Here is a 21,563-nt window from a genome sequence, read left to right as displayed (position 1 = left end):
GAATCCGCGGAATGCAGGGAGGGCTCGGTGCAACATCGACTCCGATTGAAAAACCAGCCATCAGTTTGGAGAGTGAGTTCTCCTCCCTGAAGACTCCCGGAGCGGTTTCCGTCGAGGAGTTGAGGTTGGTGAAGCCTACAATCGTTACAATGGATGTTTTATGGGAGGCTTTGCAGAGCGTGAACAACTCACTTCTTCAGATGTCTAAAACTTTTCAGGAACAAACAAGTGAGTTTAAAAAATCTTTATCAAAGCCTGTCTACGAAGGTGGAAGCCCAGGGGAAAAACTTTGAAACATTAAATACAGATATGGTTTCTCTGAAAAAATCAGTAAACTTGGTAATTAAGGATAATTTTGTTTCCCCAAAAAAATTGGAATTTTTGGAGAACCAAATGAAAAAAAATAACTTACGACTGATTAATTTTCCCAAAACATCATATATATCTGTAGCTGAACTCCTCAAGAGATATTTCTCAGACATTTTGCAAATTCCTGCTGATAACCACCCGCTGGTATCAAAAGCGACTTATATTTCTAAAAAGACTTCTATGACTGAAAATGTGGATATGAATCTGACTGATATTTTGGAGAAGTCAGAGATAGCAGAGAGGGCTACTCTTATAGCGACTTTCGCTTTTGACTTAGACAGGAATAATATTCTGAAGTGGTATTTTCGCCATATGTCGGATAATTTCTTGGGATCTAGGATAAAAATTTTTCCTGACATTTCAAGGGAAACACAAGCCAGACACTGTGAGCTCTTGGCTTTTAAACCGAGAGTAGTAGCCCTGGGTGGGACCTTTTTGGTCCGCTTCCCTTGTAAATGTTTTATTTCTCTAAATTCAAATAATTACCTTTTTCTTGAACCCAAGAAATTACAAGAATTTTTTGGAATTAAGAGAATGAAGAAGCCTCTTCAACAGCTTCCTGCAATTACCCCGCTACCAGCTGTAACTTCTGATTGACCCTCCTCCTTCTGATAGAATGGTTAGTTCTATTCATGTGATTTTTCCTTTTTTTAGTTATTTCATTTCTTGGATCCTCATGTTTGAGGTCAATTATTTCAAAGAATTATATGTGGGGGCAAATTTATTGCTTTTTTCTTTTTTTTTAATTTCCATTTCTGTACATTTATGATGGTTATTGTGAATGTAATAAATTAAAGATAAAAAAAAAGTGTTCGCATTGTTAAATGGTTTTAAAAGAGAAAAAATGAAATTAGGTGTATTATTTCTACTAATATTGGACAATAAGCATGTTTCCAACGAAATAAATTGAATATACACTGTTTTGGGTTTGAAGAAGCCAACCAGACAATCAATGTGAAATACTGATTCAGATAAATAATAACTGGGGATAATCAGGTTAATACCACATTTTTTTCTGTTTACTGTTGTTTAATTGATCTTGTCTTGTTTCACTTTCCCTATTTTGTGGTCTAAGGAAGAGTATAGAATTACCTGATTGAAATAATTCTTGTGTATTACTTTCTCTGTATTTCTGGTAAGTTATTTTATTGCTTGTAAATTTAAATTCTTACAAATAAAAAAATAATAATTGCCATTTACCTCTGGACTATATTGTTCTCCTGGTTGGCCAACGTCCCTTCCCTTCTATAAATGTACAGGTCACAGGTAACTATACAGAAGGTATGATCCTCCTATCCCATTACATGTCACAAGGACATATTTTAGACAGATATGATTCCAATACATAGTTATGGGTGAGAGCTTGAATTACATTACAGCCTTTGTTCTAGTCATGGTGTAAGAGAATATGTAGAGTTAACAAGTTTGACAGGTCAAATCCCAACTTATTTAGTCTTTTCAGATGTTGTTAAAGAAGTATTGCACATTAGAATTAACTTTAACTCGTTTCTATTTCTTTTTTTAAATACCTTTATTATTATTTGTTTTTTAGGTAATTACAATTTTCAAGTAAACACAGGTAATTGTTACTTAGTTCCATCTAGATTCCATCATCAAACAGGCAATTGTTACCCAGTTCCATCTAGGTCCCGTCATGTACATATCCATCTCTTATCGCATCCAAAATTTACCAGCTAGCTTAACTAATGTAGATGTTTCAAAGCCTGACATTGAAACTTTTACCCTAAGGTCTATTGGGTGATGCTTAATAAATGTTACGCTTCCCGGGTGAGGGGGTGGGGCATAGTGTGGGTACTTGTTTTACAGTCGGTACCCATGTGGGTATTTGGTTTGTGGCTTGTATATCAGGGGTGTTGGGGCATGTATGATAGTCCAGTGATCTAAGAGTAGATGATTGCCCAGTTTTCTAGAGGCTTCCACACGAACAGTCGTGCCATCGTGCTGCTGCTTCCTCAACGTCATTGTGTACAGCACCTTGTTCCTCCATTGCTGTAGGGAGGGCGGTGATTGATGTTTCCAGCATCTTGCTATTACTAGTTTCACTGCCAATAGTAAGTAGGTGGCTAAATATTTCCTTTGTAGGCAAGAGCCTGAGTCATCTCCAAGGTAGCCCAACAGCATTGTTTCTGTCTTTAGATTTGTTATTGCCTGTGGATTTCTGAATCTGTAGGTGCACTCCTCTCCAAAACGGGGTTGTAGGAGCAGGCATTCCCACCAGATGTGGTCAAATGTGTCCTGTATGCTGCATCCTCTCCAGCATGTATCAGGTACATTGTTATTGTAGACATGCATAGCTACAGGGGTAGTATAGCTTCCGAACATGATTTTGTACTGTGTGTCTTAAGTGTAATAAATAATGTGACACTCCTGGCTGAGGCCCCCAGATTTCCTGCCATTCCAGCTAATTTACTTTCAGTTTCCCATATACAGTGGGGGAAATAAGTATTTGATCCCTTGCTGATTTTGTAAGTTTGCCCACTGACAAAGACATGAGCAGCCCATAATTGAAGGGTAGGTTATTGGTAACAGTGAGAGATAGCACATCACAAATTAAATCCGGAAAATCACATTGTGGAAAGTATATGAATTTATTTGCATTCTGCAGAGGGAAATAAGTATTTGATCCCCCACCAACCAGTAAGAGATCTGGCCCCTACAGACCAGGTAGATGCTCCAAATCAACTCGTTACCTGCATGACAGACAGCTGTCGGCAATGGTCACCTGTATGAAAGACACCTGTCCACAGACTCAGTGAATCAGTCAGACTCTAACCTCTACAAAATGGCCAAGAGCAAGGAGCTGTCTAAGGATGTCAGGGACAAGATCATACACCTGCACAAGGCTGGAATGGGCTACAAAACCATCAGTAAGACGCTGGGCGAGAAGGAGACAACTGTTGGTGCCATAGTAAGAAAATGGAAGAAGTACAAAATGACTGTCAATCGACAAAGATCTGGGGCTCCACGCAAAATCTCACCTCGTGGGGTATCCTTGATCATGAGGAAGGTTAGAAATCAGCCTACAACTACAAGGGGGGAACTTGTCAATGATCTCAAGGCAGCTGGGACCACTGTCACCACGAAAACCATTGGTAACACATTACGACATAACGGATTGCAATCCTGCAGTGCCCGCAAGGTCCCCCTGCTCCGGAAGGCACATGTGACGGCCCGTCTGAAGTTTGCCAGTGAACACCTGGATGATGCCGAGAGTGATTGGGAGAAGGTGCTGTGGTCAGATGAGACAAAAATTGAGCTCTTTGGCATGAACTCAACTCGCCGTGTTTGGAGGAAGAGAAATGCTGCCTATGACCCAAAGAACACCGTCCCCACTGTCAAGCATGGAGGTGGAAATGTTATGTTTTGGGGGTGTTTCTCTGCTAAGGGCACAGGACTACTTCACCGCATCAATGGGAGAATGGATGGGGCCATGTACCGTACAATTCTGAGTGACAACCTCCTTCCCTCCGCCAGGGCCTTAAAAATGGGTCGTGGCTGGGTCTTCCAGCACGACAATGACCCAAAACATACAGCCAAGGCAACAAAGGAGTGGCTCAGGAAGAAGCACATTAGGGTCATGGAGTGGCCTAGCCAGTCACCAGACCTTAATCCCATTGAAAACTTATGGAGGGAGCTGAAGCTGCGAGTTGCCAAGCGACAGCCCAGAACTCTTAATGATTTAGAGATGATCTGCAAAGAGGAGTGGACCAAAATTCCTCCTGACATGTGTGCAAACCTCATCATCAACTACAGAAGACGTCTGACCGCTGTGCTTGCCAACAAGGGTTTTGCCACCAAGTATTAGGTCTTGTTTGCCAGAGGGATTAAATACTTATTTCCCTCTGCAGAATGCAAATAAATTCATATACTTTCCACAATGTGATTTTCCGGATTTAATTTGTGATGTGCTATCTCTCACTGTTACCAATAACCTACCCTTCAATTATGGGCTGCTCATGTCTTTGTCAGTGGGCAAACTTACAAAATCAGCAAGGGATCAAATACTTATTTCCCCCACTGTATGTGAGATCAGTAGATTCAGTTGGGTTTCTAGTAAGAGTTTGTACATGCCCATTAAGACGCCTTTTCCCCCTTGCCAACTGTACAAGTATTCCTCTAGTGCTGTCAAGTCTCTTAGACATATTGGTTTATTGGAGATCAAGGAATATAGCACTTGTAGTATTAAAAAAACTTTTGGGAGCAGTGGCCTCTACTCTGTCAGGCCTGTCTAGAATGTTCTCATTGAAAGAATGAAATGTCACTCAAAGTAACTGGTTTCTTCAATTATTGATAACCTTAAGAGTGGAGTAACACGGCTACCACACTCCTCTACCATCCACTGGAACTTTCATCTGTCCACCCTCCCCCCCCCCCCCCAAAAAAAAAAAAAATCATACTAAAGTAGAGTTTAAGAATTAAAACACAACATAGGACTAAACTACTGTAGTTTGACATGAATGAAATGTATGTGCATGCGTTTCAAAGAACTTTCAAATCCACTTCTAGTTCTATTCTTTCCACAGAATATCTGTAGGGTTGCATAACTTTGATCTTTTTTTTGGCACAGATTCAATGATTTTCCTTTAAACCTCCTGGTGTATTATGTACTAGTTTATATCAAAGAACAATAATGCTGATGGGTTTCGTAGCACTTTCCCTAAAAAGAATAAATAGCTCAAAAACAGTGAAGGTGTGGTCTAGTCGCGTTCATTCATCGCGTGGAGGAGGCTCTGCGCAGCTCCTCCTCTTCAGCCCCCTACCAACAAGCAAGGCCTCTTTAGTTCGCAATCTCCACACTCGTCCCACGGAAATACCTTTGTGGTGACGTCTCTCGGGGAGGAGGAGAGGCAAGTGCGCAGCTCCCGAGGCGGCGAGCGGCCATAGCAGCAGGAAGGAACGAGTGCTGTGTGCGAGGCACCGGGGGCGGGGAGAAGAAAACGCGGCGCCAGCAGAAACGAAAGGCAACTTGACACCCGGCCCTCACCGGCTTTCCGTTCCACCATGGTTAACTGATATAAGACCACGGCTTTTAAAAAAAAAAAAAAAAAAAAACCAAAACCTAAAAACATTTGTTACTGGCTTTCCTACTATATACCTGTTCAACACCAGAAACGCCAACCGCAGGCGGCGAGCGCCCAACCACCATTACAGCTGCAATTTCAGTTGAGAAGTGCCGGCGGACTGTTGGGCGCGCGGGCTTCAGAGGCTGGCGTTGGGGGAAGGCCGTTGTCGCCCGCGCGCCAGGCAACAGCCTTCCAGGGGTGGGGGGGAGGGGAAGCGCCCACCGCTCGGCCGTAGAGCCGCGCGCTCATCCTACGGCCTCGCCTCAGGAGGAGGGAGAGAGAATCGGCCATCCTTGTAAAGCCAAGCCACCGCCGCTATGGACGACAAAGCGTTCACCAAGGAACTGGATCAGTGGATCGAGCAACTGAACGAGTGCAAACAACTGAACGAGAACCAAGTGAGGACGCTGTGTGAGAAGGTGAGTGGTAAGGGGAAGCTGGCGACGGCTGCCATGGTGTGCGGGCCGAATCTGTTGTTATATAACGAGTGAAGGTGTGCCTTATGCGACAGGGCTTAACGTTTTTCTTATTTTTAAAAAATGTAATGCTTTATTGTGCCTGAACGGTTCTTTTCGTTCATCACGGTGAGAGAGCGCTTCTGTCTTTGACAGTACCCGGCCGGGAGACCTCTAATACTGGTCTCATTCATTCCTCTGTACCGGCGGCGGTCTGCTAGTTTACTAGTCCCACTCCCACTTTTTTTTTTTTTTTCCTCCTGCTTCCAGTTACGGAAACATTGTTGTGGGGCCGTACTGTGCATGCGCGCTTCGGGTGTTGGGTGGGGAACAGAGTGCGCCTGCGCAGTGGGAGCCAAGTTGGGGGGGCGGGGGTGTTTGTATGGGGGCAAAGTGTTGAGTGGTATTTATTTATTTATTTAGATTTGCTCACACCTTTTTCAATAGTAGCTCGAGGTGAGTTACATTCAGATACTCTGGATATTTCTCTGTCCCATGAGGGCTACTACTACTTATCAAACATATAAATGGCAAGTGACCGACTCACCTGCAAATGCGCAGTAGAGACTTCCCTCTCTGTCCCGCCCTTGTGTCAAGACGTGATGACGTCAGAGGGCGGAACAGAGAGGGAAACGGAGTCGGACTGTCAGATGCTGCCGCTGGAGCCTGGAAACGAACAATCGCGTGCACCAACCTCCCCCCCCCCCCCCATCGCCGCTCCCACCCCCCTCCGTATCAGCCCCCTGCACTGACCTGACAGCGCCTCTCACCTCCGTGTGGAAGCGCTGCAGGCAGCAGCAGAGCGATCTGCTGCTGCCTGCAGTTTTTTCACAAGGAGGTGAGAGGCGCTGTCAGGTCAGTGCAGGGGGCTTGGCATGGAGGGGGGAGGGAGCGGCGGCGAGGAGGGTAGCTGGAAACCTCGCCCGTTTTAACGGGCTTAACGGCTAGTCATTTCTAAAGCGCTACTGGACGTACGCAGTGCTGTACACTTGAACATGAAGAGACAGTCCCTGCTCGACAGAGCTTACAATCTAATTAGGACAGACAAGCAGGACAAACAAGAGGCAGGGGAATATTAAAGTGAGGATGATAAAATAAGGCTTCTGAACAAGTGAATAAGGGTTAGGAGTTAAAAGCAGCATCAAAAAGGTGGGCTTTTAGCTTAGATTTGAAGGCAGCCAGAGATGGAGCTTGACGTACCGGCTCAGGAAGTCTGTTCCAGGCATATGCTGCAGCAAGGTAAAAGGACTGGAGTCTGGAGTTAGCAGTGGAGGAGAAGGGTGCAGAAGAGAGATTTACCCAGTGAACGGAGTTCCCGGGGAGGAATGTAGGGAGAGATGAGAGTGGAGAGGTACTGAGGAGCTGCAGAGTGAATGCACTTATAGGTCAATAAGAGGAGTTTGAACTGAATGCGGAAACGGATTGGAAGCCAGTGAAGTGACTTGAGAGGCTAATATGAGCATAACGACACTGGCGGAATATTAGTTGTGCAGCAGAATTTTGAACAGATTGAAGAGAGATGGCTAAGTGGGAGACCTGTGACAAGCAAGTTGCAATAGTCTAAGCGAGAGGTGATAAGAGTGTGGATGAGGGTTCTGGTAGTGTGCTCAGAAAGGAAAGGGCGAATTTTGGTGATATAAAGTGACGACAGGTTTTAGCAGTCTGCTGAATATGTGCAGAGAAGGAGAGGGAGGAGTCGAAGATGACCCCAAGGTTACGAGCTGATGAGACAGGAAGGATGAGAGTGTTATCCACAGAAATAGAGAATGGGGGGGGGGGGGTGTGGAGGAGGAGAGGTTGTTTTAGGGGGAAAGATGAGAAGCTCAGTCTTGGTCATGTTTAGTTTCAGATGGTGCTGAGACATCCAGGCAGCAATGTCAGACAGGCAGACTGATACTTTGGCCTGGATTTCGGCTGAGATTTTTGGTGTGGAGTGGTAGATCTGGGAGTCATCAGCGTAAAGATGATACTGAAAACCATGGGATGAGATCAGAGTACCAAGGGAAGAAGTATAGATAGAGAAAAGAAGAGGTCCCAGGATAGATCCCTGAGGTACACTAACTGACAGTGGGATAGAAGTAGAGGAGGATCCACTAGAGCAGTAATGGCGAACCTTTCAGAGACCGAGTGCCCAAACAGCAACCCAAAATCTAATTATTTATCGCAAAGTGCCATTCCCCCTCCCCCTCTTGTCCCCCCTCCACCTCCCAGTTCAACAGGATCCCCCCCCCCCCTCCCTTCCAGGTCCAGGGTATCCTCTCCCTTCCAGTTCCACGGTTGTCGTGGGAGGAACCAGAATGCTGCTCATTCAATGACTCTCTCCTATCAGCATTTTCCTACTACTGTGGTAGCCAATCTTTGTGCCCCACAAACGGAACGGTGTTTTATTTAATCCTGCAGTGCTGTCATAGTGAAAACACACCAGCAACCCTATGTGGAGGCTGGTCTGACAAGGAAAACCAAGGCGTCAAAGACAAAAGCTTTTCCAGAGCAGCCCGCCCTCCCTCCATCCGAGTACCAGGGCCCCCCTCCGAAATTTAAAAGTCATACCTGGTCGGGGTTAAGTTGGCGTCAGCAGCAGCAGCAGTGAAAATCGTGCTGACTCGGCGCGCCTTCCCTTCTGTCTGTCAAGCTCTGTGGTCCCGCCCTTGCGGAAACAGGAAATGAGGGTGGGACCAGAGCTTGAGAGAGAAGGGAAGGCTGAAGGCGCGCCGAGTCAGCATGATTTTCACTGCTGCTGACGCCAACTTAACCCGACCAGGTATGACTTTTATTCGGAGGTGAGCCCTGGTGCTTGGAGGGGGGGCGGCTGGAACTGGCTGAGGCGACGGAGCGCGTGCCAACAGAGAGGGCTCTGCGTGCTCTCTCTGGCACGCGTGCCATAGGTTTGCCATCACTGCACTAGAGTATACACTAAAGGTACGCTGGGAGAGATAAGAAAACCAGGAAAGAACAGAGCCCTGAAATCCAAGTGAGGGCTCACAATCTAAGTTTGTACCTGAGACAATGGAGGGTTAAGTGACTTGCCCAAGATCACAAGGAGCAGCAGTGGGATTTGAACAGGCCACCTGTGATTGCAAGACCGGTGCTCTAAACACTAGGTCACTCCTCCACTTTTTTTTTGTATTGGGTATGGGACAAGAAAGGTTATTACGTCAAATATGGTTGTGTTTTTTGTGAGCTGGATGAGGTTGGGGCCAGCTGTATATAATTTTTTGCATTGTTTCGTGTCTGTTTTTACACATATGGGGCACAGAAGGATAGACTGTTGGTAGTTGCTGTAGGTGACTTATATGCAGCCATGGAGAAGGAGTGTGAGATGAGGGGGATGTCTAATTACCCAGTTTAATAACGTTAGTGGGTTACCCATGAGAGCGATGAGGGTCCAGTATTGCAAATTAATTAGAAACCTAGCTGTTAAACTCATGACTACCTCTTTCTGTTCTGATAATATGAATCCAATGTTGGTATCTTTATATTGGTTACCAATCCGCTGTAGAGTGACATTTAAAGTTAGGAAAGTTTCAAAAGGCGTTTGATAAGGTACCACATGAAAGGCTACAGAGGAAATTGGAGGGTCATGGGATAGGAGGAAATGTCCTATTGTGGATTAAAAACTGGTTGAAGGATAGGAAACAGAGAGTGGGTTTAAATGGGCAGTATTCACAATGGAGAAGGGTAGTTAGTGGGGTTCCTCAGGGATCAGTGCTAGGACCGCTGCTTTTTAATATATTTATAAATGATTTAGAGATGGGAGTAACCAGCGAGGTAATTAAATTTGCTGATGACACAAAGTTATTCAAAGTAGTTAACTCGCAAGAGGATTATGAAAAATTACAAGCGGACCTTACGAGACTGGGAGACTGGGCGGCTGAATGGCAGATGACGTTTAATGTGAACAAGTGCAAGGTGCTGCATGTGGGGAAAAAAGAACCCAAATTATAGCTATGTCATGCAAGGTTCCACGTTAGGAGTTACAGACCAAGAAAGGGATCTGGGTGTCATCGTTGATAATACACTGAACCCTTCTGCTCAGTGTGCTGCTGCGGCTAGGAAAGCGAATAGAATGTTGGGTATTATTAGGAAAGGTATGGAGAACAGATGTGAGGATGTTATATTGCTGTTGTATCGCTCCATGGTGCGACTTCACCTTGAGTATTGTGTTCAGTTCTGGTCGACGCATCTCAAGAAAGATATAGTAGAACTGGAAAAGGTGCAGCAGCGAAGGGCGATAAAAATGATAGCGAGGATGGGACGACTTCCCTATAAAGAAAGACTAAGGAGGCTAGGGCTTTTCAGCTTGGAGAAGAGACGGCTGAGGGGAGACATGATAGAGGTTTATAAAATAATGTGTGGAGTGGATCAGGTGGATGTGAAGCGTCTGTTCACGGTTTCCAAAAATACTAGGACTAGGGGGGCATGCAATGAAACTACAGTGTAGTAAATTTAAGACAAATAGAAAATTTTTCTTCACCCAATGTGTAATTAAACTCTGGAATTGGTTGCCAGAGAACGTAGTGAAGGCGGTTAGCTTGGCAGAGTTTAAAAAGGGGTTGGGCGGTTTCCTAAAGGACAAGTCCATAGACCGCTACTAAATGGACTTGGGAAAAATCCACAATTTCTGGAATATCTTGTATAAAATGTTTGTACGTTTGGTTAGCTTGCCAGGTGCCTTGACCTGGATTGGCCGTTGTAGGGGACAGGATGCTGGTCTTTTCCCAGTATGGCATTACTTATGTACTTATATGTTCTTAGGAAGGCCAAACGCCAATGCCTAAAAACTAAATCAAGGTGTCTAAAAGGATAGCTAGAAAAGCACAGCAGTACTATGTGACTGCTTATAAAGCATTTTATTCTAAACATCGGCAATTTTCAATATGCTTGCTTCTGTTCCGTAGCAAGTGAACCCAAGGACTCAATTACCATCAGCTGTCCTAGCCAACTACTTCTATAAACTGTCACTACAGGCAAACTTTCCACCACTTGCCGCCCCCAAATCCTGTTCTATCTACCCAAGTTCAGTTGGCTACCTGAATTTCCTTTAATAATAATTCTCAGGAATTCTTCTGTAAATCAGTGATACACCTACACAGTACTTTTTGTTCTCTGGATCCCATACCTTCAAATTGGATAAAATTATCATCTATCTGCATTCTGTTCTCACAGTCTCTTAGGCGAGCTACCACTCCCAATGTAGACAGCTCTTATCAAACCTATTTTGAAAAAGCCAGATATCGATCACCTGCAGGCCAAGAATTAATGACCAGTCTCAAATTGTTCCTTTCTCTCTAAAATTGTGGAGTCAGTGGTCCTTGGTCAACTTCTAGCTCACACATAGTCTATTAATGCTTTACATTCATGTCATTTGGACTGGTTTTAGTACAGAAGCAATGATTACTGCCTTACCAAGGGCCCTGTTTACTAAGGTGCGCTAGTGTTTTTAACACGCTCTAATGCTAGAGACACCCATATATTCCAGTGGGTGTCTCTAGAGTTAGCGTGTTCTAAAAATGTTAGCATGCTTACAGTGTGGCTTAGTAAACAGGGCTCTAAGAGAACTCCATAGCAACTTGGAGCTGGGGAAACTTGCTTTGTTAGTTTTACTTGATCTGTCCAACTTTGATTACACCGTCTTTCTTCACTTGGTATTTTGAGTATAGTGTTGGACTGATTCACCTCTTTTCTTGGGCAACGATCTTCCAGGTGGTTCAGTCGTCCTCATCAGCTTTCTCTCCCCTCACATGTGGTGTTCTCAGGGGTCGGTGCTCTCCCTTATGCTGTTTAATTTGTTAGTCCTTTGGCTTTACTTATTCAATCCCTGGGAATTGGTTCTTCTTTATATGCAGATGATTTTCTCCTAATTTACTACACTCCAACCACTTCAGAACTGTTTGAATCCTGAAAATTGGGTTACTGGATCACTAACATCACCAGCTGTCACTCCTTATTTGTTTGACATGCACATTGTTCCCATTCCATCTTTTCGATATCTCGTTCTCATTCTGGATTCAGCTCTTTAATTCGGTCCTCAAATTTAACATGTGGTTATACATAAGTTAAGATCAATTCGCAGTCTGCTGGATTTTAATGCACTTTGTTCCCAGTTCTATGCCTTTCTTAATTCTAGGCATGACTATTGCAATGTTGTTTATGCAAGGATTGCTAAATATAATCTTAAGACTCCAGATGTTGCAAAATACTCAGCCCGTATACTCTGTCAGGCATTCTGCTTTGATCAACGCGTCACCCCGTCCTTCGGCAGCTCCATTGGCTATCGATTTCAGGGTCAGCAAGGTTCTTCACAGTGGTTCCTCTGCATATCTTCACTAGTGATCTCGTACACACCTTCTCGTACCCTACGCTCACTAAAAGAGAACAGACTAGTTCTTCTACACGCCCCTAAAGCTGGATGGGAATCCATAAGATCCAGCGTTTTCTACTTTATTTCACTAGTACTATGGAACTTATTGCCACAGTGCCTTCGATTTGAAACATCCTGTATATCCTTTTGTGCTCTACTAAAGATTAATTTATTCCAGCAAGAGTTCCATGCATAGGTCTGGGCTGATTCTGCAACAGGAGGTCAAGGTTGGATTTAACTGTGTGGAATATTGTGCTACAATTGGCGTTTCTTTTTGTTTGTTTTTTAATGATTTTATTGTAAACGGCTTTAATTTGCCTGCAATAAAAGTGGTATAGTAAATTTAGTAAAGATAACGATAAAATCTTATGCCTTACTATGCAACCTCACCTTGAGTATTGTGATTAGTTCTGATCACCATATCTTCAAAAAGATATAGGGGAATTAGAAAGGGCTCAAAGAAGAGTGACCAAAACCATAAAGGGGATGAAACTCCTCTCATATGAGGAACGACTAAAGAGGTTAGGGCTCTTCAGCTTGGAAAAGACTTGGTGAGGGGAGATATGATTGAAGTCTACAAAATCTCTTCAAAAAGTACAAAGATTAGGGAACACTCAGGGCCCCTTTTACCAAGCTGCAGCAAAAGGAGCACGTGTTTTTCACCCATGCCGAGGCCCCCTTTTACCACAGCGGGTAAAATGGAAGTCTCTCTTTTCTGCAGAAAATGCCGCACTGCCATTTTGGGAGGGGGGGAGCCCTTACCGCCACCTATTGAGGTGGCGGGTAAGGGCTCCCATGCTAACCCTAACCCGTGTATATTATCATACCTAAGAGGTTTGGTTCAGTGTCCATGGTGGTGGTGATTTGTTGCCAAACATTATGGATTGTTGCCTGTCTGATAGGATCTGAAACAGGCAAGTACTGTTCCATTGATGCCTGTTTCTGTCAGTTGTGTTAGCAAGGTATCATGATCCACAGTGTCAAAAGCTGCTGAGAAATCTAGCAGTACTAACATCGAGGTGAATCCCTTGTCTTGGTTTCTGTGAAGATCATCTAGCAGGGATACGAGGACCGTTTGTTTCATAACCGGATCTGAATCCAGATTGAAATGGATCTAGCCAGTTACTCTTTTCTAGCCATTCATTAAGTTGAACACAGACTGTTTGTTCTACGAGTTTCCCTAGAAACGGGATGTTGGATACTGGCCTGTAACTTTCAAGTTTGTCCTGGTCAAGGTTGTTTTTCTTCAGCAGAGGGCGAACCACTGCCCTTTTTAATGTTGTTGGTAGTTGCCTATTAGAAAGAGAGGTGTTCACAATTTTTGTGGTGCCTTCTATAAGGCACTTGCCTGCTGCACTATGATGGGCAGGGATTGAGGGGGCAGGTAGTTGGTTGAAGGTCTCTTAGGATTTTGTCAAGGGTCTCGTCTGTCATTAGGTTGTGTTCCATGTGTCTCTGTTTGGAGGGGGTGAGTTTGTGCACCCCTGGTTGACTGGTTGGGCACTGGGTGGGATTGCCTGTAAATCCTGGTGGAGACTTTTAATTTTGTTGGCAGAGTATGCAGCAAAATCATTGCAGTTCAGTTTAGACTGGGCAGACTGGTTCTCTTGTGGGGGTTGCAGTAGGCTGTTTACTGAACAGCTGCTTGGTTGAATTGGCAGCATGTGCAATGCATTGAGAGAAATACTGTTTTTTGGTTGCTGTTAAGGCTTGGCGGTACTTTGCCATGTGCTTCCTGCAGTTTAGCCTGTCTTCATCCAGGTGAGATTTGCGCCATCTCCTTTCCAGTTTTCGTCCTTCGCGTTTAAGGATCCGAAGTTTTGGAGAAAACCAAGGTGAGCGTGTGTGAGTGGGGCATAAGACCTTTTTTAGTGGTGGTGTTTTCTCTAAGGTCTTGGCTAAGTGTGTATTCCAGATCTCAACTTGTTCTGACAGTGTTGTCTTTTCATCTACATGTCCACGGCCTCTAGGAAAATCTCAGCAGTCAGCTTTTTTTTTTTTTTGTCTCTGATCTCCTTCCAAACTCTGGGAGGTGCCATTTGTTTCAGGTGGTCACTTAGGGAGAAATTTTTTTTAAATCTTTATTAATCTTTTTAATTATAATTCACAAGGATCACCTTGCTATAGCAATACAGGTAAAGAAATACATAAGTTCAGAATTTATAACATTCTCATTCAAATAAATTTTTACAGTTCGGTCATAAAGAGGGGAAAAAAAAACAAACACATTATAATGAGCATTTTTACAAATGAATATTTAACCTTTCTTAGACCTCAGGGGTAACACGGGGAGAAAAGATTTAGAGAAGTTATACAGGAATAAATCAAATATTAAACGGGTCCTAAACGGTACACACGTTTAAAAATATTAAGAAGGCTATTTCCAGAATTTATCTTATTTCACTGTTTTTTCTTCCAAAAACACTTTTAAGCTGTTCCGGTGAAAAGAAATTGTATTTTGTTTGACCCAGTTTTACTACACACTTGCATGGGTATGCCAAGAAAAAAGTAGCTCCAATTTCTATAGTCTTTTGTTTCAAAGCAAGGAATTGTTTTCTTTTTTGTTGTCATTTTGGTTACGTCAGGGTAGATCCAAACCTTAGTTCCATGGAATTGAGCTTTTAAATTTTTAAAGTATAACCTTAAAATAGTATTATAGTCTTGCTCAAATACCATCGTGACAATCACCGTGGCTCTGTGTATTATTATGTCAGAGGATTGTTCCAATATTTCTGAAATATTTTGTAAATTGGCTGCATCTTTTCCAGGGTCTTGCTGTCCGCCTCTAGATCTAGGAATAAAGTATATTTTATTTGTCGGGGGTATTGCCTCCTGAGGGATATGGAGAACTTCCATTAAATATTTATGAAAAGTGACAGCGTTTCCCCAGCTATTATAGGAAAGTTCAAGAGGCGGAAGTTAAGGCGCCTGTTAAAATTTTCAATTTGTTCAATCTTGCGTCGGATATCCAAAGAATCTTTAGATACCACACTTTTAAATTTCTTTAAAATATCTACTTCTTTTTTTATGGATTGAACCTGGTTGTTAAATCACTTTTAACAGAGTCCACAGTTTTTTTCATTTCCTCAAATTTAATATTCAGATTTTTTTACATCACCTGATGTCTTCTGAAGTGTCTGTAATCTGGTCCAATATCACCTTAAGAGTTTTCAGAGTCACCTCCGAGGTCTGCGCTGCAACGGGGATACTTCCTCCAGCGCCCTGGACTATCGGTTGTTTACCTGGGTCCTCACCAGACACCCTCATCGAAGCCTCTTCCGCATCGACGGGGTTTCTCTCCAGGGGCACTCGCGACGCCGGGCTGGAAGGAATCGGCGATATTGCTGGTGGAGACAGGGAGACTTCCTCTCCCAGCAGGGGATTCCGCTTCCCCGGACGCTCCTGCAATGGAATCCGCTCCCTGTAGAGACCTGGAAGCACCGGGAAAGAAACGTTCAAGCGCCGTCTGAACCAGAGAGGAGGTTGAAGTAGGTGGAGGCACAACCCTCAGCACTCCTTTTCGTTTGGTATGGGGCATTTTGTTATAGTGAGGAAAAAACTTTTTCGGCTCTTAGTCGCTTGAGCGTCTCAAAAACCGTCCGGTGCGGCAGCCATCTTGATTATCCCTCCACTTAGGGAGAATTTAATTAGAAAATGGTCTGACCATGATAGGGGTGTTATTTTAATACTGTTATCCCAGAATTCTGGGATAGCCACCCCTTTGTAGAATACCAGGTCTAGTATGTGACCCTTTTCGTGGGTTGGAGAATTGATCACCTGTGTAAATTCTAGTTCTGTCATTGTGTCCAGAAAGGCAGCTGTGGTGGTATCATCTGGGGTTTTGATGTGTAGATTGAAGTCTCCCATGATTATCAGCCTAGGGTAATTTAGGGTAAATCAGGTCTAGTAGTTCTTGCACAGATAATGTGTTGTTTACGAGGTGCTTTGTAAACCATGAGCAGCTAGATTGGTTTCTCCTCTTCAAGTTGGATTAAAAGAGATTCTGATCCATGTAGCTGGGGGATGGATATTCTGCTCAGTTTGATTGTGTCCCGAATCAAGGCTGCTACCCCTCCACCCTGTCTTCCAGGTCTTGGTTGATGTTCGATGTTGAAACCTGTTGGGCATAGTTCAGCCAGTGGTAAACCCCCACTTTCATCTAGCCAGGTTTCACTTATTCCTAGGATGTCAAGATGCTGTTCATTTATGGCATCATGGATCACCGAGGATTTCTTTGCAGCTGATCTGGCATTCACCAGTCCTATAGTTCCCAAGGGAAATGGGACTTGATATACCGCCTTTCTGTGGTATTTTCCAACTACATTCAAAGCGGTTTACATATATACAGGTACTTATTTTGTACCTGGGGCAATGGAGGGTTAAGTGACTTGCCCACAGTCACAAGGAGCTGCAGTGGGAATTGAACCCAGTTTCACAGGATCAAATTCAGCTGCACTAACCACTAAGCTACTCCAGGGTGGTCTGGGGGTGCTGTGGGTAGCTTTGGTGTGACAATGAGCTGATCTTTTAAATACTGTTATGTAGGTGTTTGACCTCTTGCACTTTTGCCTTCTCTTTGGTTTGTGGGGGTTATGGTTTCCTCTACCACACACCACTGGGATGCTTGCATAACACATTTTTGTGTCAGAAGCTAGTTAGGTAAAATTTCACTGGGTGGCACTGCAATCCACTCTTTGGAGTACACCCTCAGCAATCTTCCTAGTTGGCAATGCAGGGTTTAGGCTTTAGTAGCTGGAAGAACAGACCTTTTTAAAGTTGTAAATTCAGACCAGGCCTGTGAGATCAGTCTTCCATCAAATAGAGAAACAAATGGCTGCACTTACCACTTCTATGTGAAATTCTTGGAGACAGTGCATAGGTTTCCTTTAGTTTTAAGGAATCTAAAAGATTCAGAGTTATAGAAGTAGATTATATAGTTAAAATAAATGTTTAACTCATGGATTGCAGGTATGAACTTTAGAGTTTCTGGTTCTGATATCCTTGGATGGTCCAATTGATGCAGGTTGCTGTAGGCTTTTTTCTTTATTGTCCCAGAGGAAGGATAGATGTAAATAAGGATCCAGCTCCAATCTCAGAGCATGAGGAGAGTTATTTAGGGGAGATAAAATTTCCTTTCTCCAGCCAAAAATAAATGGAAGACGTTCCGAGTAAAGTTGAGGACTGGTGCCTCAACACAGACGGAGCAGAAGTCAGTAAAAGTTTGGGTTGTAAATATGCAGAAAATGTAGTTATTTAATCTAAGTTGCAGAGCCTGATGTGAGCCCAGCTAGCCCTTCCAGTTATGACTGGAAAGCCTCAAAACTTCTCTGGTGAGGAATTTAGGGGTTCCAGTTGTAACAAAAATCCTTAAAAAAAAATCTTCCTTTCTGGGGTACACAAATAACATTATCTGGCAGCTGCTGTCGCAGCCTGATGACATCTGAGTGGGCTACTGGTACTGCAGTGGCAGGAAACTTGTGTCTCTGCTGCTTTGCAGGCACTGACATGAGAACAGACACTTCCTCATTCTTGTGAAAAAAACAGGCAATTCCTGTTTCTCACATTTGATATCCTCCCAGGTTGCCAGTAGCAGAGTGTGTTGAGAGTAGAGAGTTGCACGGGGACAGAAATCTTACCCATCCCTGCCCGTCCCTGCTAGAATCCTCACCCATCCCCCCGTCCCCACTGGAATCTTGCCCATCCCCGCAAAACGTTAACCCATCACAACCCGTCCCCGCAAGAATTTAACCCATCCCCACCCATCCCCGCAAGAATTTAATGGCACATAAAAGAAAATTCTGGTTAGCTCCCTCAGTCTCTCTCTGGATTTGAGCAACATCACTGTAGGCAAGGAAGGAATGGAAGCTGAAACTTAGAACACTCTGGTGTGCACATGTAAGATTTGTCTCTGATTTCTGGCTCTGTGTGCTGAGAGGTCACCACATGCGCCAGTAGGTCAGGTGTCAGACCTGAGGTCTGCGCATCAGCCTGGGAACAAAGAGGATTAATTGTAACATAGTAAGTGACAGCAAATAAAGACCTGAACGGTCCATCCAGTCTGCCCAATAGTCACACTCACTATCAATTCATGATTAAATCAATGAGTGTGATATTATATACTTTCTTTCGTGTTTCTGGAACATAGACCATAGAAGTCTATCTGGCCCTATACTTATGTTCCAACTGCTGGAGTTCTCGTTGAAGCCCACTCCAGTCTATTCGTCTTCTCATTTGTGGGATACAGACCGTAAAAATCTGACCAGCACTGTCCTTATGTTCCAGCCACTGAAGTTGCTGTTTACGCCCTTCCTAGCCCATCTTAAACCAGACTGCCATGTATTAGACACAGACTATTCAAGTCTGCCCGGTATTGGCCCTAGTTAATCACAGCCAGAGTCGCCATCTAAGCGTCACTTGACACATCCATACACATGCAGCCATTTAAGGTTAGGATTTTTATAACTTCCATTTTCTAATTAGAGATCCTCTGTGTTCATCCCAAGTCTTTTTGAATTCCATCATCATTTGTGTCTCTACCACCTCCTTAACGGAAGACTTTCCACATTTGTGCTGTTAAAGCAAGGAGGAAGAGGAGGAGGAGACAGCACTCAAGGTACTCGGTAGATGAGAGGATGATGCAGTGTAGCTTACACTTCCACAGGAACCCCGCAGAACTGCTTCCTTCCCCGCGGGAACCCCGCAGAACTGCTTCCGTCCCCGCGGGAACCCCGCAGAACTCCTTCCGTCCCCGCGGGAATCCCGCAAACCCCGTTCCCGTGCAGCTCTCTAGTTGAGAGCAAAGGCACACGCTCGCCACCACTTTGCCAGGTGGAAGGCCACTGGATAATTGTTTTGGGTCATTGAATGGACTCAACCTAAAAAGCCACACACACAATTATTTTCTGTGATGCAAATACACCAAAAAAATCCCTACCTTTCTGAGCCAAGGAAAGCACCTAATTTCTTTGAAAATAAACTCCTAAAATTCCAAACCATAAACTCATAGGACAGAAGTCGTGTGTATAAATACAGCCCCACACATATACATGTCACAATCTTGGATCATATTTTGATCTCAAGAGTAGTGAGCAATCTTTAAAAGATCTATTCAGCTAATTAAGGAGTTAACCATCTAGATTATGGGTTTTTATAGATGTCCCCAACTAAGCTATTTGGCTTAGATTCTGAAATAATATTGTCTGACAAATTGATATGAGCCTGCAACCACTAACCACACAGCAGTAACTTGGGAACTAAGAGTCACCCATTTCCTTGTCATCAAGCAGATGAAGCCATTACATATGGGTTGTGTCCATCAACCAGCAGGGGGAGATAGAGAGCACTCAATTTTTCACAGTGCCTCATGGCCAGCTAGCTCCACTGCCTCTTCAGTATTCTCTATCTCCCCAAGCAGGGTGGCTGCAGCTTCTTCGAGCTCCATTAAAAATCTGCCTGGGGGTGGCTCCTGGCCTGCCAGTTGTTAGCCGGGGTGTTAGAGGCTATAGCAGCTTTACTTTGAAGGCACATAGGTCAGCCCTTTCCCTGCCTTACCCTTGCCCCTGTGGATGTGGACATATTAGCTTGCTTTTCCCTGTCCTTTCCCACTCAGTGGATGCAGGCACATTGGTTCGCCTTTCCCTGCCTTTCCCACTTATCTGAGCCTCCGGAGTGTTTTTATTTACCTCTTTTGCCTCTGCTTTCCTCACAGCGTTAAAAAAAAAAAAGAGGTTTTTTTCTTGAGATTCTTCTGTGATACTCGGTCTAGTGAGGTAAGAGTGTTTTCTGACTCCTCCGGGGTGGGCCCGCGATCGGGACGTTTTTGGCGCGAACCCCCATTTTTTAATTTTACCGCCGTTTTCGGCGATGGCTGCGGAGACTGTAAAGCGCTGTTCTAAATGTGGCAAGCGCAAATCAGTAGCGGGGCTCTGTAATTCGTGCTGTACAGATGGTAGAGCCGGCCCGAGCATGGCGAGCGGCGATCTTTTGCGTTCTGAGTTCGCAGCGGATGCCATTTCGGATTTTCCACATGGTGCGGTCTCCGTTGCGACGGAGAGCCCTGAATCCGGGGGGGGGGGGGGGGGTCCTCTGAGTGAGGCTAATAATAGAGCTGATAGCCCTGGGCAGGATCTGGGCGGCCAGGGAGCGGTTTTCTCCCCTGATTTTGTTTTAATGCTGCATAGGGCGTACATGCTGAAAAGAGCTCTTCCACAGGGATCTTCGGACCCTCTGCCTGCCCCCCCCCCCCCCCCCGGTGGATCCTGGCCTTTTGGAGTTGGCTTTGCCTGTTTCTTATCCTCCTGATAAACGTAGAAGGGCTAATTCCCCTTCTGAGTGTGGCACACCCCCCTTCCCCCCCCCCCCCCCCCCCCCCCCCCCCCGTGGTCGGGCTATGAGGATTCTGAGGAGTCTGGCAGAACCTGTTGGGCTGAGGAGCCAGAGTCGGGTGCAGAATTGCCATAGGAGCTTGATAATCCATCTGCGGTGAGGATTTTCCACCGCGAGGAGCTGCCAGCGCTTATTTCAGATGCCTTACAAGCCCTCTCGATTGAAGATCCTGGGAGTGACAGAGCCTCCTCTGTTAATCCAAGGATGGCTAGTACCAGAAATCCTGCTCGAGCCTTTCATTTGCATGACTCCATCCAAGAGCTGACCCCGAGGGACCTTTGAAGGTTGCCAGGGCTATGGGGCAATTATACCCTCTGAGTGAGGAACATTTGGCTCGCTTTGCAGTGCCTAAAGTGGATGCCCTAGTCATTGATTTGACAAAGAGAACTACCCTCCCTGTTGAAGGAGGTGTTGCCCTGAAGGATATTCAAGACCGCAGGCTTGATTCAGCTCTGAAGCGGTCCTTTGATTTGGCAGGTCTTACTGTTCGGGCGTCTGCATGCAGTTGTTATGCTGCTAGAGCCTGCCTGGCTTGGTTACAGCAGGCAGTGGAACAGCCCGGTGATGGAGCGGAGACCTTATCTGAAGTGGCTCCGCGGATGGAGTCCGTCTTGTCCTTTTTGGCTGACGCCCTTTATGATATGGTCAGAGCTTCGGCTAAACAAATGGCTGTAGCAGTGGCGGCTCGACGCACTCTTTGGCTACGACATTGGGCGGCAGACATGGCCTCTAAGCAAAGGTTGGTGAAGTTGCCCTTTCAAGGCCTTCTCATGTTTGGTGAGGAGCTGGAAAACATTGTTAAAGGCCTGGGGGATTCCAAACCTCAGCGCTTGCCCGAAGATAGCCCGAAGCCTTCCTCTAAGGGTCAGGCGGTCCGCTCCTCTTACAGACCTTGCTTCCGTGAAGCTA

General features: G+C 44.8%; 1 protein-coding gene across 1 annotated transcript in view; it reads left to right on the top strand.

Annotated features, from left to right (window-relative positions):
* Window positions 1-5,185: 5,185 nt before the first annotated feature.
* The window catches only part of PPP2CB (protein phosphatase 2 catalytic subunit beta), a 58,638-nt gene continuing 42,260 nt past the window's right edge, over window positions 5,186-21,563 (top strand). The window contains exon 1 of the mRNA XM_030194494.1: window positions 5,186-5,872. Within this exon, the coding sequence (XP_030050354.1) occupies window positions 5,771-5,872 (102 nt within the window). The 5' untranslated portion in view covers window positions 5,186-5,770. The remainder of the gene's footprint in view (window positions 5,873-21,563) is intronic.

This window comes from Microcaecilia unicolor, chromosome 2 (genome assembly GCF_901765095.1).
Source record: "Microcaecilia unicolor chromosome 2, aMicUni1.1, whole genome shotgun sequence".
In the NCBI taxonomy this organism is placed as follows: domain Eukaryota; kingdom Metazoa; phylum Chordata; class Amphibia; order Gymnophiona; family Siphonopidae; genus Microcaecilia; species Microcaecilia unicolor.
The sequence above is the reverse complement of the archived record's forward strand: the minus strand, read 5'-3'. Positions and strand labels throughout refer to the sequence as shown.